Raw genomic sequence first — 25,587 nt, 5'->3', positions numbered from 1 at the left:
CCCTGCCCTAGAGGAATAGCAAGTGCCCACAGTCAGTTCTGATGCCCACCCACAGCCCCGCAGACATAATTTCTGCAGGACAAATGGAACAACATGACAATTCAAAGGTCCCTCCCTTCCTGCGGGATGGAGAGGAATTAAAGGGCTAGTGTCCAGATTTTGACTTCAGGCCAGGTGAAATCCTGAGTAACTCCCCTCAAGTTACTCCAGATGCACATCAGTGTAACTGAGCTCAGAATCTAGGGCCAGCAATGATAGCCCCTCCTTATCTTTCCTTATGAAGAGGGACAAGAGCAGAGCTCCCCATCAGTTAACTGGGGTTAAAGATATTTACATTCCTTTGTAAAGTGCTTGGAGATCCACAGAGAACGAGAACTATAGAAGAGCCAAGTGTCCGGAAAGGGTGAGATTTGTCCCAGGTCAGCAGCACGAACAGAACCCAGGTCCCCTGATTCCCAGTCTAGTGCACTATGCAGTGGACCAGAAGATTAACTGGGGCTTGAGGAAAACCAGTAGAGGGGTGGAGCCTCTTTTCTGAAAAGGTAAGTGCAATTCCATCGTCTCCTTTTCAGCTATCAGACGGTCATTTGGCACAGCTAGTCTGACAGATGAAATCAGCTTCAAAGGGGGAAGGTGTAATGAATTCAGTATTGAATTTTCCCCTTTCCTGCCTTGCTCCATGGGCAGCAGCCTAGGAACTATCTGTTTCAGCTGCCTTCTGAATAATTCGTCTCCTAAGTTACTACGGCCCCCGGTATGAATTTGTCATGATCGTCCCTGGCCTTGCCAGCTAGTTTTCTCGAGGTGGGACTGTGGTTACACATCGCTCTGGTTCTAGGGCTCATCCAATTCATGACTGAAAATAATCAACCCCCCTCTCCCCCACTCTTTTTTTCCCTGGTTTATGACTCCAGGTTGCCCAGCACTCCTCTGAGGAATGTGGGGGGAGTCGAAGCTCGGAAAAGAGAAAGAGGCCAGGCAAAATTGATGGGAAGAATATAAAGTTCCCCTTTCTTTATAGCAGAAGGACACAGAATGGCTGCTTGAAGTAGCCCTACAGTTACCATATTGTGCGCCACATGACCTACAGGGTGTGAGCGTAAAGCCAAGCTATTGTCCTGTCATAGTTCACTCTTAATCACTCTTGCTTCCCCTGTCTCGGGGCGGGGCGGGGGGAGTGTGGGCAGTATGGGCATTGTCCCTAACACTGGAGCCTAAGTCTGTCCACCTTGAGGGCCCAATGTGTGCCAGGCCTCTTGGCACAAACCTTTCCCCAAATAAACCCCATCAATTTCTCTGAAAAGGATCCCAGTTAAAAGAGTAGCCCAGCCCCTCTGTGCCTGGGATGCCCCTTCCAGAGTTGCCCTCTCCTCACTGAAATCCTCCCTGCAGCCAGAAGCAAGAGGTCCTGGAGCTCTTGCCAGAGAGACCGTAGTCATCCACAGCTGGGGAAGTCTGGAGAGTTCAGAGACACCTCTGAACATTGCAGGAAAGCATCAGATCCCAACCAAAGCCAAGCTCCCAAACTGGTGAGGTACACTGGATCCCCAGCTGGGTCTCACTATACACTTTGGGCTACAGGCATCAGCATGAATTGAGCATGAGAAGAGGAGAGCGCCATGTTCCCAGCTGGTGTGATCACCAGAGATGAAATGCACCCACCAGGTAAGCTCAAGGAGTGCATTTCATCCCAACGAGGTGGGCACGAAACTCTGGGAAATGCAAATGCTTCCAGCTGGGCACTTTCCCTGTTTCCATGTTGCACCTGCCAATCCATTTGCATTAGCTACTTCAGTGTCCGACAGTGGCGCGGTTATTACTTACATCTCCTGGTGGACTCCTGGGCCAGCTCCAGCCGGTAAATGGAGAGACGGTTCACACCTCCGCAGAAGTTGCTCTTCTCTCCCTTGCACTCCATGTTACATTCAGACTCGCTCACATTTAAGGCCTGGATTTTGTGTCCACAGTAACATTCTGCACCGAACTCCAACCCGGCGTACAAATAACCCCTGGAGGTAGAAACCACAGTCATAGCAGCATCCCTTACACAGTGAAAAAACAGACGCAGGAGGAAGGAGGAGCCTGGCCCAAGTAAACCTACTGGAAGTTAGTAGAGCTATCAGGGATCTGACCCTCTGAGTTCTTGCACCTGCCGGAGGGGACGGTTCAAATCCCTAATGAGATCAGTGGTGGGCAAGCAGTTCAAGGCGCTGGGAATGTCTATGTTCCCCAGTGTTTAATCTGGGAAGGGTTGAGGTTCCTCAGAGCCCATCGCATGAGACGGACGTGGTGGAAAAAATTCTGCATAAATTCTCCTCTCAGCACCACACAGTGGGTTGCAACTCTGATCCCCTGCTCTTGCTATCGGACGAATCCTGAGTGGTGCTGACCTCTCCCGCTCATATTAGCAGGTATCAAGATTTGGCCCTGTGTGTGCAGATTTCCCACTACTATCCACAGCAGCCCTGTTTATGCACAGAGAGTTTCAGGTGCAAATCTGCAAGGGGAATTTTGCTCAATAGCAAATTTGCTCAATTTTCCTTCCAAGTACTCTTGGGCTCTTCCCTGTTCAGTCCTCTTCACTGGCACAGACCACAGGGGAAAGAGAAATGTACCCGTCACAGGCACATCCCATTCCCACAGGCCCTGGGGAGCACACTGCCATCGCAGGTCTATACTTTTTAAATCAAGAGGAGCTGCACTCAAAATAGGTGATGCAAAAACTGTTGCACATAATAGCACACCGCTATTAAGGCCAGTTTGACTTTCCTAAGCCTGGTCCTAACCTCTCTGATTTCAATGGGCTTTGAATCAGGCCCTCAATGGTGAACGACAGGTGCTGGGGAGAACACATTCGGTAATCTCTACCAGGAAGCCCCAAGTCACATCTGTTAACTCAAGCATCTAGATTGTACCAGGTGAGCCATTTAAACTGATCAGTACACTATTTATCCAGTATTTAGCAAAACCAGGCATGAGTCTGATCTTACTTCAACAGGTGCAAATCAGGAGTAATTCCTTTAAGGAAACGGAGTAACACCAGCATCAACTGGGTGTGAGATCAGAATCAGGCCTGTTGAATCAGAATCAGGCCTGCCTGGAATCCATTGCTTGGCTGTTGCATCAGTTAAGCTGGTACACTGATTAAGATACTGATAAGAACATAAGGACGGCCACGCTGGGTCAGAGCAATGTTCCATCCAGTCCAGGATCCTGTCTTCCGACAGTGGCCAATGCCAAGTGTTTCTGAGGGAATGAACAGAACAGGGTAATTATTGAGTGAACCATCCCCTGTCATCCAGTCGCAGCTTGTGGCATTACCTGGATTCTGCTGTATTTAGAATTTTCTATAACAATTCTGCCACTTGAGAGTCAATCTAAATTGCTCCAAGTACTGGGCACAATAGGAGATCAGCTTGCTGCAAGCCATTTCAGGGTTCAAGGTTGCCACAATAGTCATGTTATAGCTAAAATTCTCTGAACAAGAGTGTGTTTGATTTTTCTGTATGTGTGTGTCCATTGCTGATGATTTACTAGACACCAGCTGGAAGTAGCATCACTTTAAAAGAAAAAGGGCTCAGTGCATCTTATAGATCATAAAGCAAGAGACAGCAACATTACTTACAGGCAAAAAGGACATTATGTGTGTTGCAAGTGAAATAATAAGCAATGGAGACTTTACAGGGCCTCAGAGTTGGAAAGCTCCACTAGTTGATACCGATTGGATTTGAAAAGAGGAGATTGCAACATTACCTGAAAGAGGAGTGGGCTTGAAAAGTGAACATAGAGATGAACCCCCTTGCCTTTAGAGACAAGGAGCAGAGCTTGGCACAAAAAATTGACTAGCAAGAGGGGTGACACGGGTTCTCCAGGAAGCTGCCAGTCATGCAGCAATTCTGCTGAGTAAGAGAGAGCTGCTGGGCAAACTCTCAGATTATTTTATTATTATTAGTGGTTGAATAGCAGTGTTGAGCTCAATGCTGTGTACAACGCAGAGCAGAGAAGATCCCTGCACCTGGGAGTTTACAATCAAAATACTCTTGTGGTATACTGTGTGGCAGCTGCGTATGTGCAAAATTGCATGCACACGAACTTGCACTTGCATTTGTCATCTGCAAACACCTGTGCACGTACCGACGCTGCATGCATCTTTTCAATTGTCTAATGGCAGCCCGGAGGGAAATCTTAGCATTTGTACCCACGAACCTAACAGGAGGCAATGTGCCTTTCAAAGGTACAGATGCTAACACTTGTGGACGCCCAGGTGCGAGGCTGTGTAAAGGGCACACGGAAGCATTAGACGTTTTAGCAGGTGTTTGCCCCTGCAAAGGACAGGAACAAGTCTGTGCCCATCCAGGTGGGTATTTGCACAAACAGGCAGTAAAATAGAGGTCCAGCTGCAGCTTTGTCCCTGCATCTCCAAAATAGCTTGGACCAATGGGGTGATCATTCAGTTCCTATTCTGTCTCCCCGCCCTGCTGATGTGGCCATTGCAAGGAAAGACTGCAGTCAGGAACCGGGGATCAGTGAGGAGGACTCCACTTGCTGTATCAATGGCTGCACTAATGGAAAAGCTCAAGAATGTCACAGGCATATGTAGGCCCACATACTGGGCTTTGGCCTCTCGACTTTACAGAAGACACAGGAGTGATAAGGTCTGCTACGGAGCCGAGAGGAGGGATTATCTGGCAATATACAGACACTGTTCAGTGCATTTTGGAGGCCCAGCAGTGGAGGAGCTGGTGCATGGAATGCTGACCGGCTGGTGGAATGTTTAGAAGCAGCAAATTGTTTTCAAATTCCTTTCCTTGCTCTGTGTTAATTCATCCCTCCGGCTTAAAGATGTCTCAAAGACATCTCAGAAGGAACCACAATGTCTATTGACACTGTGGATGTGAGCGATTAGGGTTCAATCCCCCCCTTCCCCATTATAGACTCCCTGGGTGACCATGAATAAGCATGTGGGGACAGATTTTTCGAGCAATTCAAGCATTCAAAGACGCAGATACGTCTCTAGTGGGATTTCAATAACTGATTTCAATAAGTGCCTACTCTCTGTATCTTTAGATGCCCCAATTCCTTTAAAAATCTGGCCCTTAAGATCTCTGGGCCTCAGTTGCCATCTGAAAAATGGGGATAATGGCACTTCCTTACCTCATCACGGTGCTGGGAGGGTAAATCTGTTTGTGAGATGCGCAGATACTACGGAAATCAAGGCAACGGAATCACATTATATATCTGGGACGATACATGGGGCGGAAGAGCTTTTCCAAGCCCCATATGTAATAAAAGGTTTCAGACGTTCATTCATCTAGAGATCACTGTATTTTCCCCACCCTCTCCCCAAAACAAAAAGGGATTCAGGGGTGAGCAGCAATTACTGCTATTCAAAGGCAACACTGGCAGCCTGGAAAGATGCTGGCTGTCTCATGCAAAACCAGGGCACTAGCCTGTGTCCCTTTTTGTTTCACCATTGTGACTTGCAGCTTTGGCTTGGAGGCTGGCGTCCCGTTTAGTTCTCGGGCTGCGGTGCTGAGTAAAGGGAGGGCCAACGTGTGGCTTGTGGGGCACTACACCCTGGGTTGAAGGCGTGTGTGGCATTGAAGTGTCTGCTGCACAAGGTGAATTGCATCCAAAGCAAATGGGCATAAAACCAGGGTAGTTTGAGGAGGTTGGAAAATCTTGTCAGTGAGTTTTGGTTTTGCGAACTCAGCAGTGATAAGCATCCCTGTTCCATTTTATTCCAGGCTCCACCAGGGCCAAATTCCCTGCTGGTGTAAATGAGTGGTATCAAGGGAGCTGTTCCAATTTACCCCAGCAATGAGTTCAGCCCGCTGTTTGGGTGGCGCTCAGCAAAAGGGCCTCAGGCTCCTCTCGAATCAGGACAGCATTTTCATCCCAAATGAGGAACATCAACCGCCCCGGCCTTTTCCCGGTGGGAAAAATAGGGTCTTTCAAAACATCCGGGGGTAGGGAGTTAAGGATGGGGGTGACGGAGAGACAGAAGAAAAATGGCCAAGAAACTGGAGTGCTTGAGCCGACAAGCGAGAAACGCTGTTGATGTGCTGAAATGAATGAAGACTCTGTGTTCATTTACCACCCTACCGTTCGGCACAGTTGTCCTGGCAACGGAACACTGTCATCTTTTTGTAGTCAAAGAAGGACACACCACGCAGCGCCCGTCGGCGAGTGTTGTCCATGTAGCAGCCAATGTATTTTGCTGGGGAAAAGAAAGAGAAGATGAATTCGGCTTGTTACGAGACTCCCAATGTCTAAGTCACTCGCGTCTCCCTCTCTCTCCGAATCTGAGCCTCTGGCTAAATATTATTTTTCGCCTCTTCAACATGAGTTAGTTCAGCTGGCCTAGAAATGCAAGTCAATGGGAGGAGGGAAGGGGGAACAGGAATACATCAGTGAAGCACCCACATAGGTGCAAGGAATGAATACACAGGCAAATAAAGCATGTTCCCGAGAAGGAAGGGAAGCAAAATGAGTTTTTCAGAGCCCTGGAAGGCTGAATGCTTAACTCATTCGCTTAACTCCAGTCTCTGCACGTCCGGAAAGGAACCATCACTAAAGCAATAGCCTATATTCCAGCAGGAGGTTCTGCTCTCCTCAGCAGCACCGGTCTCAGGGGCAGCGTGGCACAGGAAGGGGCTAAGGGGGTTGAATTTGGGGAAGTAATGTGTGATATGTTTAGTCCTTGGGAAACGGCGAGGCTGAGAATGCAGGCTAGGAACACAGCCCAGACGGGGCCTGATTCGTCTCTGCATTACTCTCGTTCCAGACCGGCAGAACGCCATGGCAATTAGAGCCCTCCCCGCTGTGCAATCCGAACTTCTCAGCCCAACCCAGAACCCTGCTACTCGCTGTGCATCCTGGCGCAATCCAGGGATGGGCACAGGGGGCTAAACATCCCAAGCCCAGTGTTGGTTCTCTCGATGCCATCCCACCCTGGGCATCCCCACAACCGTTGCCACACGCAATGTCCTCTCTGTGGGCCTGATCCAGAGCCCTGGAATTCAGTGGAAAGATTTGCTTTGCCTTCAGTGGGCTTTGGATCAGGTCCTGTATCATCATATTTCCAGGACATGTTGTGACTAGGGGCCAGACTGGGGCCGAATAACTCCCAAGACAATCCAGTGTGCATAGGGAGCTCAGCCCTGCTCCCCTCTCCACAGACGAGGCCAAGCTGCACCCACCAAATCTTCTCCTTGCCTCTATGAGGGCAGGAAATGTGACTGGGGCTTAGGGTTGCCAGGTGTCTGGTTTTCGACCAGAAAGTCCAGTCGAAATGGAACCTGTCCAGTGTCCAGTCAGATGTACTGACCGGACACCAAAAGTCTGGTTACCAGAGGTGGTCAACCCGTACCAGCCCCTGCTCAGCTGGGACCACCTCCTACCTGCATCTCGTGGGCAGGCAGGCTGTGTGCCAGGGGCTGCAGCTCCTATCCCAGCCTCGGAGCAGAGGAAGGCCAACCGGCATGGGGAGGGAGGTGGAGAAGATCGAGCGAGGAGGAAGGGAGAGAGGGGAGAGCAGCGAGTGACAGGGGAGGGATGGAGAGAAGTGAGCAGGGCGGGCGTGGCCTTGGGAAAGACGCGAATCAGGGGCGGGGCTTCAGGGAAGAGGAGGGACTGGGGGAGGTTCTGGCGCTCGTGCTGTAGTGTCCGGTTTTCAGAAATTAGAAAGTTGGCAACCCTACCGAGGCTGCTTCTTATAAGTGGAGGATGTAGGAAGACTCCTTATCCCTCCCCCTACATACACACACACACACACACACATATCAAGGACCAGGTGCAGTGCAACCCTAAATGGTTACTTGCTTTTTGTTTAAATAGAGATGATTCCACTGCTAATGGGATGACAGGCACTAACACTAGATGGGTAACACAGAGAACAGCTGCAGGCATTGCCATTTCACAGCCGTTGGCTTCTCTTTCTGAATGGGTTTTTCTTCCCTTTGATGTTTTGGGGACAGGATTCCCTTTTCATCTGCAGAATCTCAGCCCTGTGCACAGTCATGAACATCTCAGCTGCTTTCTCTCCCTTTGTTCAGTGTTGGCTTTTCCCCTCTCATTCTCTTTCAGGGATCAGCTCCTGGGGGAAGGGGAATGCAAAGGGCAATTGACTGCCAGGCTGTGCCACTTTGCTGCTGGCAAAACTGCAACACTTGGCTGCTCTGATTTCCTTGCTGTCCTCTCCTCTTCCCTGCTCCTTTCAGGTAAGGAATTACCTTGCTCACAGAGTTTAATGACAGAACATTGCAACATTGCCTGGCTCCAAATCACTCAGTGCTGAAGGTGCAGGCAAAGGGAAAGGGAAAGTGGTCTACCTCCATGATGCACCATGATAACAGTAGGCCTCATTCTCATTCTCCCTCCTCTCAAGTATTCTCGTGTAAACCAGGAATAGCTCCATTATAGTCCATGGAAGTACTGGTGTATGTGAGAAGCGAGTCAGGCTAAGGCCTGTGTCCCAGGATGAACCACAGAAATAGGTCCAGTGGCAGGTGGATGCAAAGCCTGGGATTTGTAGCTCATGATGCAGTACGGGAATAGGCAGGCGGCATGAACACGGAGGGGCCAGTTCCAGCTGAGCTACACTTGGTGCAAGAAAAGAGAGGCAGCAAAGGTGGCTTCATACATTGTTGCACCTCCCTCTGTTCTTGGCCTGGCCCCCAGCATGAATTAAAGCAGCCTCGAGGCTGCTCTAAATTACACTCAACTTCAACAGCCCCTATTCTATTCTATTCTATTCTATTCTATTCTATTCTATTCTATATCTAAGGTTGGAAGGATTAGATTTTTATTGGTCAATGTCAGACAATGCTGATTTCATCATGCACACGCCAACCGATGAAAAATATCTCCGTTGATAATCATCTAAATTTACAGAGAGGCAAAGTAAGAAAAATGCTGCTTGAGAACTTAAAGTTTGATTTAAGGACTTTTACTTGGTATATTTTGACAGGTGATGTTGACAATTTGTGGTTTAACAGTTCTACAGCTTTAACTTTTTCAATTTCAATGTCTGCTGTCATTAAATAATTACTGTCTGACCCTCCCCGCAATTTCCCATGAAAATTTAAACAGATCAAAATTTTATGTGCAACTGTGAATATTTAAATGGATAAAAATGCTTACAAATAAACATCAATATTATACATTGAAGTTATATTAAAAAAATTGAATTCTGCCAAGCCTATCTATATAGGTTCTTGTACTGCATTCACCTCTGTAGTGTCTGAGTGCCGTCCAGTAGAAAATACATTGCAGCAGCTGTATTTAGTAGAAAATAGCCAAAGTAGAGAAGTGCTCCAGCTATATGCCCCTAGGGCAGAGGGTAAAGAGGAAGGCAGTGTCATGTAAGTGGGACACAATCTGGGAAGGCCGTACGCTCAGGTATTTCCCAGTGGAAAGCTTCTTTGGATTAATGCTGCCGGAACGGTGTGAAGGGGCCATAGGGCTACGCACAGTTGAGCTTTGGGTTCTTATCTCAGGCACAACGTGAGGAGGGGTGTGAAGACAGGTTCTGTATCCCAAGTTTGGCATGTGGCACATAGCTAGGTGCTTTCTCTTCCTTGTGAGTTTACAGATCATGCCACAGCTGTACAGGTAGAGCAGGACACTTTTCAAAGCTTGGGCATTTCCATTTTCTCTCCTCTGTTCCCCCCTCCCCCCCCCCCGTTTTCACCCATTTCTATGGGCAAGCCTGTGGCTACAGGATTCAATTCTGGTTCTGAACAGTAAGTGTGAATTTTGGAGAGTCTAGGGCATGCCCCTGGCCTGGAGAGGGCACTTCCAGTATCTGCAGGCACAAACCAATTGTGGGTGTTTTGGCTCAGCTTATCTTTACTGCTCCCTGCTCTTTCCTCTCTCTAGCAGCCTTACAGCACTATCTATCAGGGGACAAATTCTCTTTTTACCTATCAGCTAGAGGAAACAACATCCCAGGTCATTCAGAGCAAAGTATTTGCAGAGTGAACAGTTGTTTCAGGGCTAATTCATAAAAAACATAAGCTATATACTATATAATTAGCACAGTCCTTTCAAGGACTTGCCTTACATTAAAAATAATACTGCAGCCAAGGCCAGGAAGATGGCTTAATCCATCATGTTTAGCACCAGTCAGTTGATTCTTCGCATCACAAATTGAGGCAGAATACCTAGCGCTTCAAGTGAGAGAGCCGAGACAACAAGGCAGCGATGCTTAGGAAATTAGTGCCAGCAGGCATGGCGAACACTTGGAATCAGATGGTGAGGCTGAAGCTGGTACCCCCCTCCACTGTGCACAAGCTCCATCAGCACCACAGATCTACAGCAGATAAATCACAGAGTGCAGGTGTAACCCTCTGGTGAGCATATGTCATAGGACCCCCACCGTGCAGCTTTACAGAGGAAATGCAGTTACAGCCCATATGGCTTTAACAAAGATGGCTTTTTTAGCTCAAGATGTAGTAGCTCAGGCGTTTAGCTCTGGAGGTCGCCAGTTCAATTCCCGGCCTGCCAGCTAAGATGGCAGCTGTCACACATGCTTGGGCAAAGACATCTTGGGAACAAAGCCATCAGTGCTAACAATGAAAGTACGGGACCATCGATGGCAGCGGGCCTGGGATTAAACCCTATTAATTTTTTTTTTTTAATTTTTTTTAATAGGTTTTACCCTATTAAAATCAACAGAAGTCTTTGCCTCAGCAAGGCCTGAGTAAAAACACACTAAGGTCTTCGGGATTTGGCCCTGCATGTTGGTTTCAACTGCTGTACTATGTAACTTTAGTTTTGCACCTACAAAAAGGTCTGCCCATTGTTTTTCAATTTGCATGTAAAAACCAAATGATTTCCCTGATGGAAAAGCAGCAATTCTTAAAATTACAGTAAAGTCATAATATTTTTCATAAGTTTAGGCATAACCCATGGCTAATGTTAGAATTGAAGTCTCACTAGTAGAAAATATGCTCTTACTAGGACTTGGAAGAACAAAAATGGGAAAAGAGGATATAATGATGGTGAACTAAATGAATGTTAAAATATTGAAGAAGGGTCAGATTCTGAACAAGGACATAAATCAGCACAGGCCTGTTGACGTTAGTGGAGCTATACTGACCTACATCAACTGAGGATGTGGCCCTGACTGTATAAAACAGCTTTCCACATCAAGGGGCTGAGATGGTAATAAATTGCAAAGAGAAACTGAGGCACCTCAATGTCTTTGCTTTTTATTTTTATTGGTGCATTTGATTGTCACCAGATGCTGCTGTCTCAGGCTCTTGAGGAGGATGTTGTGCACTGGGCAAAAGGGCGAAATTAACCTGATTGATGGGTAACATTTACTGTAAGGGGGTATTTGCTTACTAGTCTTTTTTACCTTGAGTTAACTGATTGCCACTTAGCTCGGGGCAGTTTACACTTTGATAGAAGCAGGCGTGGACACGCTCCAAACATTGTTCCAGGATACAAACGTGTGTGCTTTACGCGAGGCTTGGGTAGGGAACAGGAAGTCAGGGAAAGGCAACATGCTTGGTGCTCCTTATTGCACACTGCAGAGAATCACAGAGATGCTCGAGGGCCTAATGCACAAGGATGAGTCTCTGAGGACGCCCACTCCATCTTGAACTCTGCAACATGGAGCTCTTCAGAAACAGGGAATGGAGCCCAGGAGTTTCTAAAGTGTAAGGAAGTCAGGCCTGGAAGTCTGTTCAGTGGGGCTTTCTGTTGTCATGCATCCCTACAACAATCTCTAGTCTACAAGATATGTCCTGAAGTATGAGGTCTGATTCCCCCTAGCCTAGCATGCACAAGGACAAATGCTATCAATGGACATAAAGTTACCTAGCCCTTCTTAAAACACAGCAACAGCATTTGACTCTGACCTCCTGTGGCAGGAGATGTATTTGCTTTTCTTTGTTCTAAAGGCAAGAAGTGGCTTGGGCAGGTGGAGAAGCTGGAGTAAGCTGGAGCAGGCAGATAGGAAAGCTCAGAATTATTGGACAATGCAAAAGGAAGAGGAAGACACACTGGGCCAGGGAGAGAGAAAGGAGAACAGGAGCAAATCTGCAGTAAGCAGAATAATCTCAGTGCACATCCTGTTCTTGCTGCATCATGCAGTGACAATCCAGGGCTTATGAAGCTCTTAAAGGAATGTCAAGTTGGTCATGCCCAACAAAGGAAATTTGTTCCATGCTACAAGCCATTGTTCGAGAGCAAATATTTTTCGCCTCCAAGACGTTAATTAAATGTTTACATTGGTTTTAAGTTATGATGAGCAGAAAAGCACTAGATACTTTTAGGTGCATCATCTTGTGCATCATCTAGGCTCTGCTCCTGCAAACACGGATTCATATGCAGAACTTTACTCATGAATGAAGCCAATAGGGGAACTTAATGGACATAATACAACTCCTTTCCCCTAGGTCAGCAAACGGACTGACTAATAGCTTCTGATCATTACAGACCGAGGCCACATTCAAACCAGCAACGTGGAGGTTAGACTTCTTATGCCAATACAAATCCTCTGAGCCTGAAGTCACCCAGAATGTACCGTCTTTTTAAAAATAAGGCAGCTAGCATGGACGAGGTATGGTCACCTCTACATCTCTAGTCATGTGTCTTTCTTTCTGTCATGCATTTTTATGCAGCTGAAGAACTGAGCGGGAGTTAATTTTGGTTCCATCCATAGGAAATTATAGTTACAATACCAGTAAATTGGGGGAAAAGTCTGCAAAGCAGGAACAAAAGTGACACTGAGCTAATTTAAGAGGACAGAGAATGAGGCTGCACCAATGGGACAATTACCATTTGGTTTGAAGCTCAGCAGATACCTTGGTCCCTTCGCCTCGTACATCTGGCGCCCATGAGTGTTGCATGCTGAACCCGTCACGATACAGTTTCATTGCGGTCACAATGCTGCATTCTGCTGAGCATCTCAATGTGAGCCGCTTGCTCATGGCATGGTGTCATGAGGAAAGCTGCTCGAAATGGCTGATGGGACAATACGCAGTTCCCTAACACAGTCATTGTAGCCTCAGGGAGCTCACAGAGAGTTGCTAGAGCTGGGTCATTGATTTGCATATCCTCAACGAGAGATTTCTCAGACCTGCTACATCATCTCTCCTGTCGAAAGGCAGAGTGAAATAGGCCGGCAGTATCACAACATGACCTCTGCCTTCTGAGATGAACAGCAGTGTTCCCACACACATAGACAGGGCCCTGGGTGTAATGAACACTACATTCTGTCTGGATACAGACTGAATTCAGGTCGCTTCTCCTGCTTTCAGTATGGTTCATAGAATATCATAGAATAGAATATCAGGGTTGGAAGGGACCTCAGGAGGTCATCTAGGTTGGAACTGTTGAAAACGGCATGGGGAAAGCATTGCATAAAGTTGCTGTAGAAGTCATAGTGTCAATCTTTTATTTGGCCTGAACTGGCTGTGGGGGAATCTGTAAGAGACCTGGCACCTACAAACACTTACTTCGGAGAAATGCTATTTTTGCTCTCTGGTTTTATTTTATTGCTGTATTTCACAAAACCTTTACTTTCCAAAGGCTGGCGAATCAATATATTTTATGGAAATGTACTAATTGTCCCAGATCTTTGTCTAATAATAACTGATGGATTCACAGATCTTAAATTAAGTTGAAAGAGAAACCTTTACTTGAAAGGGAAAAAAAGTTTTAATGGCCGAATGTAAATTTGTCTGTCACTTTAACAGAGGTGGGGGTCCTGAGACGGTGTAGATAGAAAACCACATTTCATGTCCGAAGCATGATATAGAGGAGAAAGTAGGCTGCAATGTGGGATACAATTTTAATGGTGAGAATAATTAACCATTGGAACAATCTACCATCCATACATTCTCCATCACTGACAATTTGAAAATCAAGACTGGGTGTTCTTCTAAAAGATCTGCTCTAGGAATTATTTTTGATGCAGTTCTCCAGCCTGCATTACTCAGGAGATCAGATGAGATGATCACAATGGCCCCTTCTGGTCTTGGAATCTACAAATATTGCACTCAATCATGTAAATTGCCAGTAGGTTCAGAAGCAGACCCACCTAGATGATGGAGTGATATCTGCAAAATCGCACTTGCATCACAAAGAGGACACAGAACAGGGCGAACGTGGCTGGGGTGGATTCATTTAAACATTCAGAGAAATAATCAGGGAAAATATCTTGCACTATTCAGGCAGCTCTAATTATGAATGGGAATATTGCTGAAGACTGGGAAAGCTCACTAGCACTGATACTCAGGTAATACATTGTGCACCAGTTACCCTAGCCAGTCAAAATTACAGCAGGCAGGCATCCATGCTAGATGCTTTGCCTGGGGTACTGTATCACCACTAATAAGAGCGGCCAACATAATTCTCATTGCCTTCATCTTTTCTTTTCTAATCAGATACAAAAATACATGCTCTGCTGAAAAGATACATCGTAGATGAAAGTCACGTGACATGTTTGTTCAGTGAACTGAGCCTACAGTCATTTCTTGTGCTGATTTTAAGGAAGAAAAAAAGCAGGTTCCCAAGTGCTGGGTGGGTAGTCAGCTATTTGGTAATCGGTTAATGTAACGTTTATTAATCTGTTTTGATGGGAGATGTGCAGTTTACTGATTAGGACAGGAATTGCCCGAGGCATGCAACTCTGGAAGTATCTCCGATTTTCTCTCAAATGTGCAGAAGTCAAATGGTTTCTTTAAAACACATTCCTGAATCCTACCAGGGTCAAATCCCTTTTATCTCTGGGTTTGTTTATTTACCCCTTACTGCATGGTATCAGAGCCCCGTCTTAGTCCTAGACCTAGAGTAAACCTGTTAGCCTCAGATGACCACGTGCCCTAGTTTTCCATCAGCAGGGATGTGGCCACAAGCATGGGATTCAAAGACACAGAGACAAATACAGGTTTCAGAGTAGCAGCCGTGTTAGTCTGTATTCGCAAAAAGAAAAGGAGTACTTGTGGCACCTTAGAGACTAACAAATTTATTAGAGCATAAGCTTTCGTGAGCTACAGCTCACTTCATCGGATGCCTCTTTCAAGTGGAGCCCTTAATCTTGCTTATAGCCTAGTCTCAAGCTCCTCCTAACTATGGATTCCCCACTGTATCTCTGACATAGGAATCCTGCTGTGATGAGATTATCCCATGTCCAGGCAGGTTGTTAGATCCTATTTGACAGCAGTGTAATTACTTTGGATTTGTTCCTGTGACACGGAGATGAGAATCTGGCCAATTAATAATAGTATTCACGTGTTTATTGGCTGCCAGGGGTAATCGAGATGATTTACAGGGTAAATTAAAAGACAAGAAACCTATGTCTGATCTCAGACTGAAGTGACTCTGATTTACTCTGAATTAACTGATCCAAATCTAGCCCCAGTCCTGAGGAGCTTGCAGCATAGTGTCATAGACAACAGATCCATCAGAGTAGAGCCTCAGAGGGCATAAATTAGTGTAAACTCAGCTGAAGTTGATGGGCTGAATCTGGCCCATAAAAAGTGGAGACAACTGGAGGCAAATCACAGAAGGTGGACCAGGTTCTTTTTATACATTTTTCCCCAATTGTAGCAGTGGAGGCACACACCCTAAGTAATCTGAAGATGGAGCTTGATACATTTATGAACAGAATTATCTGATCTCTTTGCCTGTGTTCCTGAATTCTTCCATATTGATTTGACCCCATCATTCCCGTGCACCAAGTTCATATTCTTATTGACTTCAGTAGGTATTGGATCAGACCCATAGAACAGCTTCATTATGGGCTCACTCTGGCTTGGAAAGCAATCTGCATGTTGCAATGCACAATTTGGGCCTTTCATTCTCTCTTTCTTCATCTGTCTAGATCCATATGCCAAATCCATCACCTTGGTATTGAATGCAGCAGCAACGGAACTTGCTAATACCAAGCCGTCCCGGGCTCCTGACGGATAACATTCTTCAGCTCCTGCTTGGAGTCTGCAACCATCCCAGCCACCTAAGCCAAAATCCATACTCTCCACACCCCACTGCATGGGTACCATCCAAACCACAGTGCATCCCAGGAACAATACTGACTGTGTTCGTTTTTTTGGATTCAACTCGAACAGTTAAAGGTTGTTGGATCCTCTTAGACCTCTTAAAAGAATGTCTGAGAAACTATTAAAAGACTTTTGGAGGATAAGGAGAAGGCGGGAGGAAGATTGAGGGAAATGTGCCCTGATAACGTTAACCATGGAATAGTCATAGCTCATTGCTTCCAATTATTTTCAGCATAACTTGGCATTTCCACAATGCTGAACAGGTCTCAGAAGGTCAACGAATTTTGTTCATGATCAATCCAACTGATATGGGATTACTCCAGTAATTTTTAACAGGCCAGTGACTGATGTGCATTATGTTTAGTATGCTGCTCTTGACATATATGAACTGCAACTTATTAGGAAGGCTACTGAATAATTAGGGAAATGCAAGGATAATGAGTTAACAAGGGACTAAGAGAGGCATGATGAGCATAGTACAGCCCAGTTGGAATAGCAGAAGCTCAGAGTTAATAACACACCTACCATGATATAATCCTGCTAAATAATGCATTTGGACAAATTCAGACCTGGTGCAACTCTACCGATGTCAATGGAACAGAAGTGAATTTGGACCATGTTGACTTGCTGGAAAACGGCCATCCAACAAATATGTATTAAATCTCGTTCCTACTACTTCATTCTCATCTGATGGCTTTGTTAGTAGTTAAGTGGCATTAACATTGTAAATATAATGGCAATATTAAGAGTAAATATCATTTTGTATAGATTGTGCCTTTCATCCCAAAGAATCCCAAAGCACTTTACAGGCCATGCAGCAAATATACTTTGTCCCCCACTGAAATGCAGCCACCTCTGCAGTGAAATATAGCAGCTGAGCATGTAATGTAGAATCAGGGCCAATGCTTTTTTGCATGCTTGGAGTCCCACCTCCAGTGGCCACGACTGGCTGTGCGTAGACATCTGTTCAGTCAACAAAGCCAAAAAAGAGACTCACCTACTTGGTCAGAACTTTACTGAGTTATCCTTAGCTGGAACTACAGTCTTTGCATATCTTATCACTTGCAGAAAATCTTGCTGCTGATTTCGTCCACCTCCAACACCCATGGAAAATGGCATTTTGCTTTGCATTGAAAGCAGCAGATTTAGGGATGTTCATTCTTCAGCGAAAAGTGGATGCGCTGCAGCTAGCTTTTAAAAGGAACAGAGAGATCTCCATGGATACATTCCTGGGTAGGAAGGTTGAAGAAGAGGCAATCACAAGAACAAGCATGATTGTCATGTGATCTCCTCTGAAATAAAAAGTGACCAAAAGGGTGCACTTGTGCTTTACGAGCACAGAATAATTATTACACCCTTGTGAATGCCGCCCTTTTTAGCCTGTTTGGAATGGTCCATAGACCGATCCTGACTTCCGTGGGTGTGATCATTGACCAAGCACATCAAACTTGAGGATCAAATTCCCTGCTGGTGCAATTCCCTTGAAGTCAACTGAATTAGGCCAATGGAGAATTGGGAGCCGGAGCCTCGTATTAGAGCCCCTTTGTCTTCAACGGGAGCTGTGGGGTCTTAGCACATATGGAAACCTGGCCACTTATTTAGGAGCCTCACTATGGATTTGGGGAAGAAGGGATTAAAAAGCAAAGGTAGCATCCAGCTCTCGTTCACCTCCAGTCCCTTTGGGAATGTGACTGTAATAAAAAAAACGATACCTATATGGTGATTTTCATCCGCCTGGAATAACTCTCCCTGATGCCACCACCTGTGTTACATCCTGTAATATGGGATCTGAGGGGCTCACACGGAGAGAGCCTGCTCTCCATAAGCCGCTCCTCTCCCTGCCCCAGAGAGCCATCGATCACCTGGAGGGGACAGCTGTGTCGGTGGCTAGTGATGGATATTGAGAGCCTCTCTGCATGGGGCCGGTGACTTAGAGGGGCCTTTGATTTACAATACCAAGCCCAAAGTAAAATCCTCCCGTCACACAAATAGCCAGCCTGGTCATTTTTGCGGCACAGCTCAAGCGGCACGTGGTATCACTCGGGCTTTGATACGCTACCGTGCTCTCCTCAGGACCGAAGGTGAACCTGACCGCTTGCTGTCACTCGTATTGCGAGATGGAGTCTCAACCCCCCCGGCTCTTCCTATCTGGCTGCTGCCCCCAGAGATTTTTCTGCTGCTCCAAGGAAGAGCTTGCAGCAGGCAAGGCTTTTCAGCCCAGCTTCTCAAAGGAATTTAGGTGCCTAACTCCCTTGGGGAAAGAGGCACCTAAATAGCTTTGAGGCTCTGGGCCTCTGGGCCTAGCTACTTGGCATCTGGACATAAAAATACGTGACACAACCTCTGCTAAACCAAACTTGCGATGTCCAGGAATGCATTCAGTGGGATTGACTACAGCTGAGTCAGACAGTTCACTTAGCCTAGAGATCCTGGCACTGGGAATGGAACGGGTTCCTAGTAGTTAAAGCAGGGGACCTGCAGTCAGGACTCCTGGGTTCTGTAACCACACCCAGGAAGGAGAATATTGTAGTGACTGAAAGAAGAAGCAAAACTGTGTGAGTCAAGGTTGCTGGCTTTGGGTGGGGTATGGAGTTTAGTGGTTAGAGCGCATGGGGAGGTGGGGGCTGGGCAGCAAGATTCATTTGTTCCAATCTCAGCTCTGCTACTGACTTGCAGTGTGACCCTGGATTGGTCACTTAACCTCTCCATGCCTCACTTTCCCCACTGTATAATGGAGTTGGTGATATTCCACTACCCCCAGGGAGGATCATAGGGTTAGTTCACTAATGTTTACAAAGTACTTTGAGATCCCCAGACAGCTGATGCTAGGGAGGTGCAAGGCATGGATACTGCAAGGCCTGTGATGCAGAGCAAGAGCCTGCTGCCTGTAGCTCTTTCAGAGCTGGCAGAAATCACTCGGCTGCGCTGGCTTCTACATCTTCTCCTCCACGTTCTCTGCTGGCTCACGGGGCATTAACTGTCATTTTGTTAGTTAAAAGCAGGATGAAAGAATTTCTTCAGGCTTAGCTTTAGGGTGGAATAAATATCTACCCTAACCCTGAAGGCTCCAGATCAAAGGCCTTGCACATTTGGTGCGCAGTTTCTCCAGCCTAAATAAAGCTCTGTTCTAAAGGGTTTACACACGAATTGCTGTATGCAATGCTATTAGGATTGTGCCCGATGGCTCTTGGGTAGCAGAAAGCCTCCAGCAATAGGGCAGGAGTTTAGCTTGAGTCTGCTGTGTTTTCCACCACTGAGTCTGAAGAAGTGAACAGGGGCCGGACTGGAGTGGTTGTTTGTGATTTTAGCAGGAGTGTCACCAAGTTACAGCCTGTGGACATACGCCGGGGGTGCATTTAGCCAGCTTGTTAAGGGCGTTTTTCCTTCCCTAAGGTCATCCTTAGTGTCATTAGCAATTCGCTGCGGGGGAAATTCACCTCTGTTGGGAGGTCCACACAAGGACTAACCCTACAAAATCGGTCTGAGGTGAGGCCTAGGCCCTTCTGCTGTCACCTCAGCCCAGCAGTGAATTTTGCCAGGAGTATGGTATAAAGGCATAGGGTTCAAGGCCAGAAGGGATCACCAGATCACCGAGTCCGAGCTCCCAAATATCACAAGCAACTAACCTCATCCAGCCACCCCCAAATGCCAAACAGACATAACAAAGAGACAACCCCTGAATGAGGTGCTCAGACATGCTCGGACACTCAGACCATGACATACTTTACAGGAACACAGTTTGCTTCTCTGAAAAGCCACACAACTGGGCAATGAATGGTTGAAGAACAGAGGAACACGTTTTCAGTGGAGGACACAAAGGAAGCACAGGTTTCAGAGTAGCAGCCGTGTTAGTCTGTATTCACAAAAAGAAAAGGAGTACTTGTGGCACCTTAGAGACTAAAAATTTATTTGAGCATAAGCTTTCGTGAGTTACAGCTCACTTCATCGGAAGCCTCTGGTGGAAAATACAGTGGGGAGATTTATATACACACACAGAGAACATGAAACAATGGGTTTTATCATACACACTGTAAGGAGAGTGATCACTTAAGATAAGCCATCACCAGCAGGAAGGAGGGGGGGAAGGAGGAAAACCTTTCATGGTGACAAGCAAGGTGGGCCGTTTCCAGCAGTTAACAAGAACATCTGAGGAACAGTGGGGGGTGGGGTGGGGGGTGGAGAAATACCATGGGGAAATAGTTTTACTTTGTGTAATGACTCATCCATTCCCAGTCTCTATTCAAGCCTAAGTTAATTGTATCCAGTTTGCAAATTAATTCCAATTCAGCAGTCTCTCGTTGGAGTCTGTTTTTGAAGCTTTTTTGTTGAAGTATAGCCACTCTTAGGTCTGTGATCGAGTGACCAGAGAGATTGAAGTGTTCTCCAACTGGTTTTTGAATGTTATAATTCTTGACGTCTGATTTGTGTCCATTCATTCTTTTACGTAGAGACTGTCCAGTTTGGCCAATGTACATGGCAGAGGGGCATTGCTGGCACATGATGGCATATATCACATTGGTAGATGCGCAGGTGAACGAGCCTCTGATAGTGTGGCTGATGTGATTAGGCCCTATGATGGTATCCCCTGAATAGATGTGTGGACAGAGTTGGCAACGGGCTTTGTTGCAAGGATAGGTTCCTGGGTTAGTGGTTCTGTTGTGTGGTGTGTGGTTGCTGGTGAGTATTTGCTTCAGATTGGGGGGCTGTCTGTAAGCAAGGACTGGCCTGTCTCCCAAGATCTGTGAGAGTGATGGGTCGTCCTTCAGGATAGGTTGTAGATCCTTGATGATGCGTTGGAGAGGTTTTAGTTGGGGGCTGAAGGTGATGGCTAGTGGCGTTCTGTTATTTTCTTTGTCAGGCCTGTCCTGTAGTAGGTGACTTCTGGGTACTCTTCTGGCTCTGTCAATCTGTTTCTTCACTTCAGCAGGTGGGTATTGTAGTTGTAAGAATGCATGATAGAGATCTTGTAGGTGTTTGTCTCTGTCTGAGGGGTTGGAGCAAATGCGGTTGTATCGTAGAGCTTGGCTGTAGACAATGGATCATGTGGTATGATCTGGATGAAAGCTAGAGGCATGTAGGTAGATTGACAGAGCCAGAAGAGTACCCAGAAGTCACCTACTACAGGTATGATAAAACCCATTGTTTCATGTTCACTGTGTGTGTATATAAATCTCCCCACTGTATTTTCCAGCAGATGCATCCGATGAAGTGAGCTGTAGCTCACGAAAGCTTATGCTAAAATAAAGGAAGCACAGAATCATAGGACTGGAAGGGACCTCGAGAGGTCGTCTAGTCCAGACCCCTGCACTCATGGCACGATTGAGTATTATCTAGACCAGCCTTGACAGGTGTTTGTCTAACCTGCTCTTAAAAATCTCCCATGAGGGAGACTCCACAACCTCCTTAGGCAATTTATTCCAGTGCTTAGCCACCCTGAAAGTTAGGATGTTTTTCCTAATGTCCAACCTAAACCTCCCTTGCTGCAATTTAAGCCCATTACTTCTTGTCTTTTCCTCAGAGGTTAAGGAGAACAATTTTTCTCCCTCCTCCTTGTAACAACTTTTTATGTAGTTGAAGACTCTAGGGGGATGTCCACACTGCCACTGGAGGTGTCCTTTGCAGCTCAGATAGACATACACAAGCTAATTTAGACCAAGCTAGCACACTAAAAAGAGCAGCATGGGCTAACAGTTCGAGTATAATCCCATCCAAGACCCGAGGTGAACCCTTGGGCAGCTCGTCCATGCTGCTGCGCATTGCGATGTTGCAATCAAAGCTAGCACCAGTTTGTCAACCCAAGCTGGAAAGGAGGAACGCTCATAGGCTAGGCAGTAGAGCCTTGATTAAGAAGGGAGCATGGACACACACACTGGGCCCAGTTCTGTCCTCCCTTACACCGGTTTCACACTGTGGAAGGCCCTTGAGTAGGGTGTGGTTACTGCCCATCCATACTGGTGAATCCGCCCGATTGTCTTTATTGGATCTATTCAGATCTCATTCAGGCTCCATTTGTTCACAAGCATCTCACGTGGGCCTCGCCGGCTCTCGCTTACTCTTGTTAATTACGGCCACAGCTGCTTGTACCCGGTCTGAGCACTGAGTCCCGTGCAGTTTGACTTTTTGTCCCGAGTAATCAAATCTTCTTGTTCCATTATAAAACAAACAGACAAGTAAACTGCTAATAAATAAAGTAGCATGTACAATATCTGCGCTTCGAAATGCAGGGAAACTTATGCAGATGAGGTGTTGACAGAATGTACTGAATACAGCCCCAAAGTCTCCTTCTGTCTCACATGCAGCCCCATCTCTGATTGGGCTGATTCTCTACTGGTGATTTCGCAGAAAGCCGGCAGAGGTTTCCTACGGATGAACTGGCTTTGCTGAACTCGAAGATTCTTCTGAATATGATTTGGGCAGGTCATCTGCTGGAAACTAAGGTATAAACCGAGTGGTAGCAGCATTTGCTTTCCCTCTGATCACAAAGTAGCCCCTTTTCTAGGAGTCACTAACGCAAGTGTGGAGTCCAACTCTTGTCACTCATGGCCAGCACCAATGTGCATTGATAATGATAGCATCTCCCTGCGTTAGTCCCCATCTCCATCATTAGGAATTAGAAGCCATTTTATCAGCAGTTAATTGCAGTGGACACATTACATATGGCCAGGAACGGGAATGCTGCATGTTTTTTTATGGTGACAGACAGCTGATTCTTGCTAACCATCTGGTCGAGATTCTCTGCGTGTCAATCCAAATTAATCTAATGAACATGACCACATGCGTTTCAGAAGTGGGTTTCCACAGATTCCTCTGTTGTAAGTGTAAGAACACCACAAGGCTGGAGGGGGAAGGGCAGATTATTTATTTGGGCATTATATTTCCTGTCCCCTGTTATGTGACATGAAAGTCACTTGACTGGAGGGAATGTACTTTTTTCCAGCTTTGGAAAAGCCTATTTAGTAGGGGATTGGAGCATGCATCATACACAGGTCTCTAGTGACCTGAAATGACTTAGCTGCCACTACAGAGCATTGCAATGAACTGTCTAGAGAGCATTTTCATCATTGTTCTCTACTAGATTAAATAAGAACCATTCAGCTGTGGTTCATAGGCCCTATACTGTTAATTGCCAACAGTGATCCAACTTGAGCTAAAGCAGCTGGCGGATGTGATTTTGGAAACCAAGGACCTGAGAGGCAGATCCATGGTGCACAGCATAATGATAGCTGTGAAATTCCTAGCTTGCCACAGATTTATTACAGCATTCCCCCCACCACCACCTCAAGAAATACATACTCAGCCTCTCAGTGCAACTTTTCCACGGAAGGTTATGTCTGTGCATAATTAAATGTTTCACTGGTTACTTATCTGGCACATTAATGTGAAATCCCAACTAACTGGGGGTATGTTGTCATCTCCATAATCACTGTGCCCTGGGCATTATACATATAGATTCCCATGCACACTGATGAGATCATATTCCCACCAGCACACCTGGCAAGATGAAAGGTAGCGGGGGCGGCATGCTCAGCAAAGGGCGCCGGGCGAGGCACCCGCTTGCGAGGGAGTTGTGTGCGTATGTCATCTCTTTGCTGTGGCTTTGTGTGTGGACATTTTACATAAGCTCCTTGTTGCGTGAGTGACAGTTGCTATTCTCGGGCAAATGCCAAGTGCAGGGGAATTCCAAACGGAACACAAAATATCAGCCAATTAACATCATTTCTGCACCCATGATGCAGAGGTGAGTTCCTGGCTGATTTCAGTGCTGCAGCCATTCAAACACACAGCATACAGCACCTAGGAGTATTGTTTCAGGCCTAATCCTTTTTGGTGCAGAGCATTTGCTGAAGGGGTGCTACGCGCCACAATTCCCACCCACACCACTGGGAGTTGAAGGTGGAAGTTAATCGGAATTAGCCTGTAAATCGTTCAACATTTATTGTCCCTCAATGCTCAGATTCTGTACAAAGGGGCTGATGCTGCAAAATGTCCAGGAGGATTCAGAGGTAAAGCATAAGCTTTCATGGGTAAAAACCCCACTTCCGCATCTGAAGAAGTGGGGTTTTTACCCACGAAAGCTTATGTTCAAATAAATCTGTTAGTCTTTAAGGTGCCACCGGACTCCTTGTTGTTTTTGTGGATATAGACTAACACGGCTACCTCCTGATACTGGAGAGGTAAAGCAAATACACAGGGATCATATTCTGTGAACGGATTAAGAGAAGCCATCACCTCTTGCGTATCTTGTACATCCCACCTCCTTTATGTTTTTTCCAATCCTCCTTTGCACCTCCACAATCCAGAACCACAAACATTGATCCCTACAACCACAGCTGGTTGACACATTCGCTGCAAATGAATTAAATCCTTTTATCCGTTTGCCAATTGTTGCTGAGCCTTTTTCGCAGCTTGTATGGGCCAGACGCCAGCCTATGACCTAGAGGGGAAATGGCTGGGAAGAGATTACCTTGCTAACTGCAGGACACTCGCCCATTAATGCTAACTCAAGCAGGACGCTCACGGAACTATCTTGGGGAACAGATAGAGAGACTCTGAATTAGTTCACAATAGGAGGACGTGTGAATGCTCCCAACATTCCTTCACATGCTCAGCTTCCTAATGGCTCACGATGGGTTTGTCTGGTTTTGCAGGAGCTCTCGTCTTTCCTGTGGATGTGGCCCATTTCCGACTATGTGTTTTTGCAACAGAATTGCACCAGCAATTAAATACTACTGGTGACGATAATATGGCTGTCCACATTGTTTAATGTCCACATAAGCCTTCCCTGGGAAAAGCTATGGAAAGAAATCATCTTCAAAAATATACCAGGGCTTGAATCTGCTGCTGGAGCCATCATCAGTAGTTACTGCTGCTATTTCGTATTTCATTTTGGGTTCCCATAATGGATAACATTGCTGCTATTTCCCTAAATACCAAGGCAATCTATTATGCTGCTGTCACAGGTGCACTGTACTGTAGCAACATGCTATATTGCTTCTTCTCACCAGCCCACTTTATTAATGACAACAAATTGTAACAGCATTCACACTCAACCAAAGATGCAAGTTAGTGCTTCAAGGGGGAAAAAACAGTAGATTGAGAACTCAAAGCAAAGTGTATTTGCAGAGTCTAACTGCCTTGTAAATGTACCGTTCCCGTTCATCTTCAGATCTGGGAACACTGATTGCAGGTAATTTTGTTTCATCATTGGGTACTCTCCTGACACCTCATCCTGTTGCTGTCGTCTGATATTTAATGCCATCAGCATATGTAGGACAATTTTCTAAAGCGAGGCTTATCCCGGGTATGAAGCATTAACTCTGGCATACTGGCCTGGATTTTCAAAAGTTGCCATTATTTTCGGGTGCTCAACTTGAGCCATTTGGGGCCTGATATTCCAAAGTACCAAGCAGCCCCCGCTCTCCTGGAGTAGACCCCAAAACAGAGAGAGCCAGATGCAGCGAGCACTTCTGAAAATGCAGCTGCACACACACAACCTTAGAGCACCTCAGAGAGTGTGTGTTTGTCTGTATATACTCAACCAAAGGGTAAATAAGTGAGCTTTTAAAAACCA

At 46.2% G+C, this 25,587-nt stretch overlaps 1 protein-coding gene across 1 annotated transcript in view; it reads right to left on the bottom strand.

Moving 5' to 3' along the window:
- Positions 1-25,587, bottom strand: part of WSCD2 (WSC domain containing 2) — a 138,855-nt gene that overhangs the window by 48,923 nt on the left and 64,345 nt on the right. The window contains exons 3-4 of the mRNA XM_038372702.2: positions 6,106-6,220; positions 1,825-2,009 (exon numbers count right to left, since the gene is read on the bottom strand). Of these exons, the coding sequence (XP_038228630.1) occupies positions 1,825-2,009; positions 6,106-6,220 (300 nt within the window). The remainder of the gene's footprint in view (positions 1-1,824; positions 2,010-6,105; positions 6,221-25,587) is intronic.

The sequence above is a fragment of the Dermochelys coriacea genome, chromosome 15, assembly GCF_009764565.3.
Source record: "Dermochelys coriacea isolate rDerCor1 chromosome 15, rDerCor1.pri.v4, whole genome shotgun sequence".
NCBI classification, from domain to species: Eukaryota; Metazoa; Chordata; order Testudines; family Dermochelyidae; genus Dermochelys; species Dermochelys coriacea.
The sequence above is the reverse complement of the archived record's forward strand: the minus strand, read 5'-3'. Positions and strand labels throughout refer to the sequence as shown.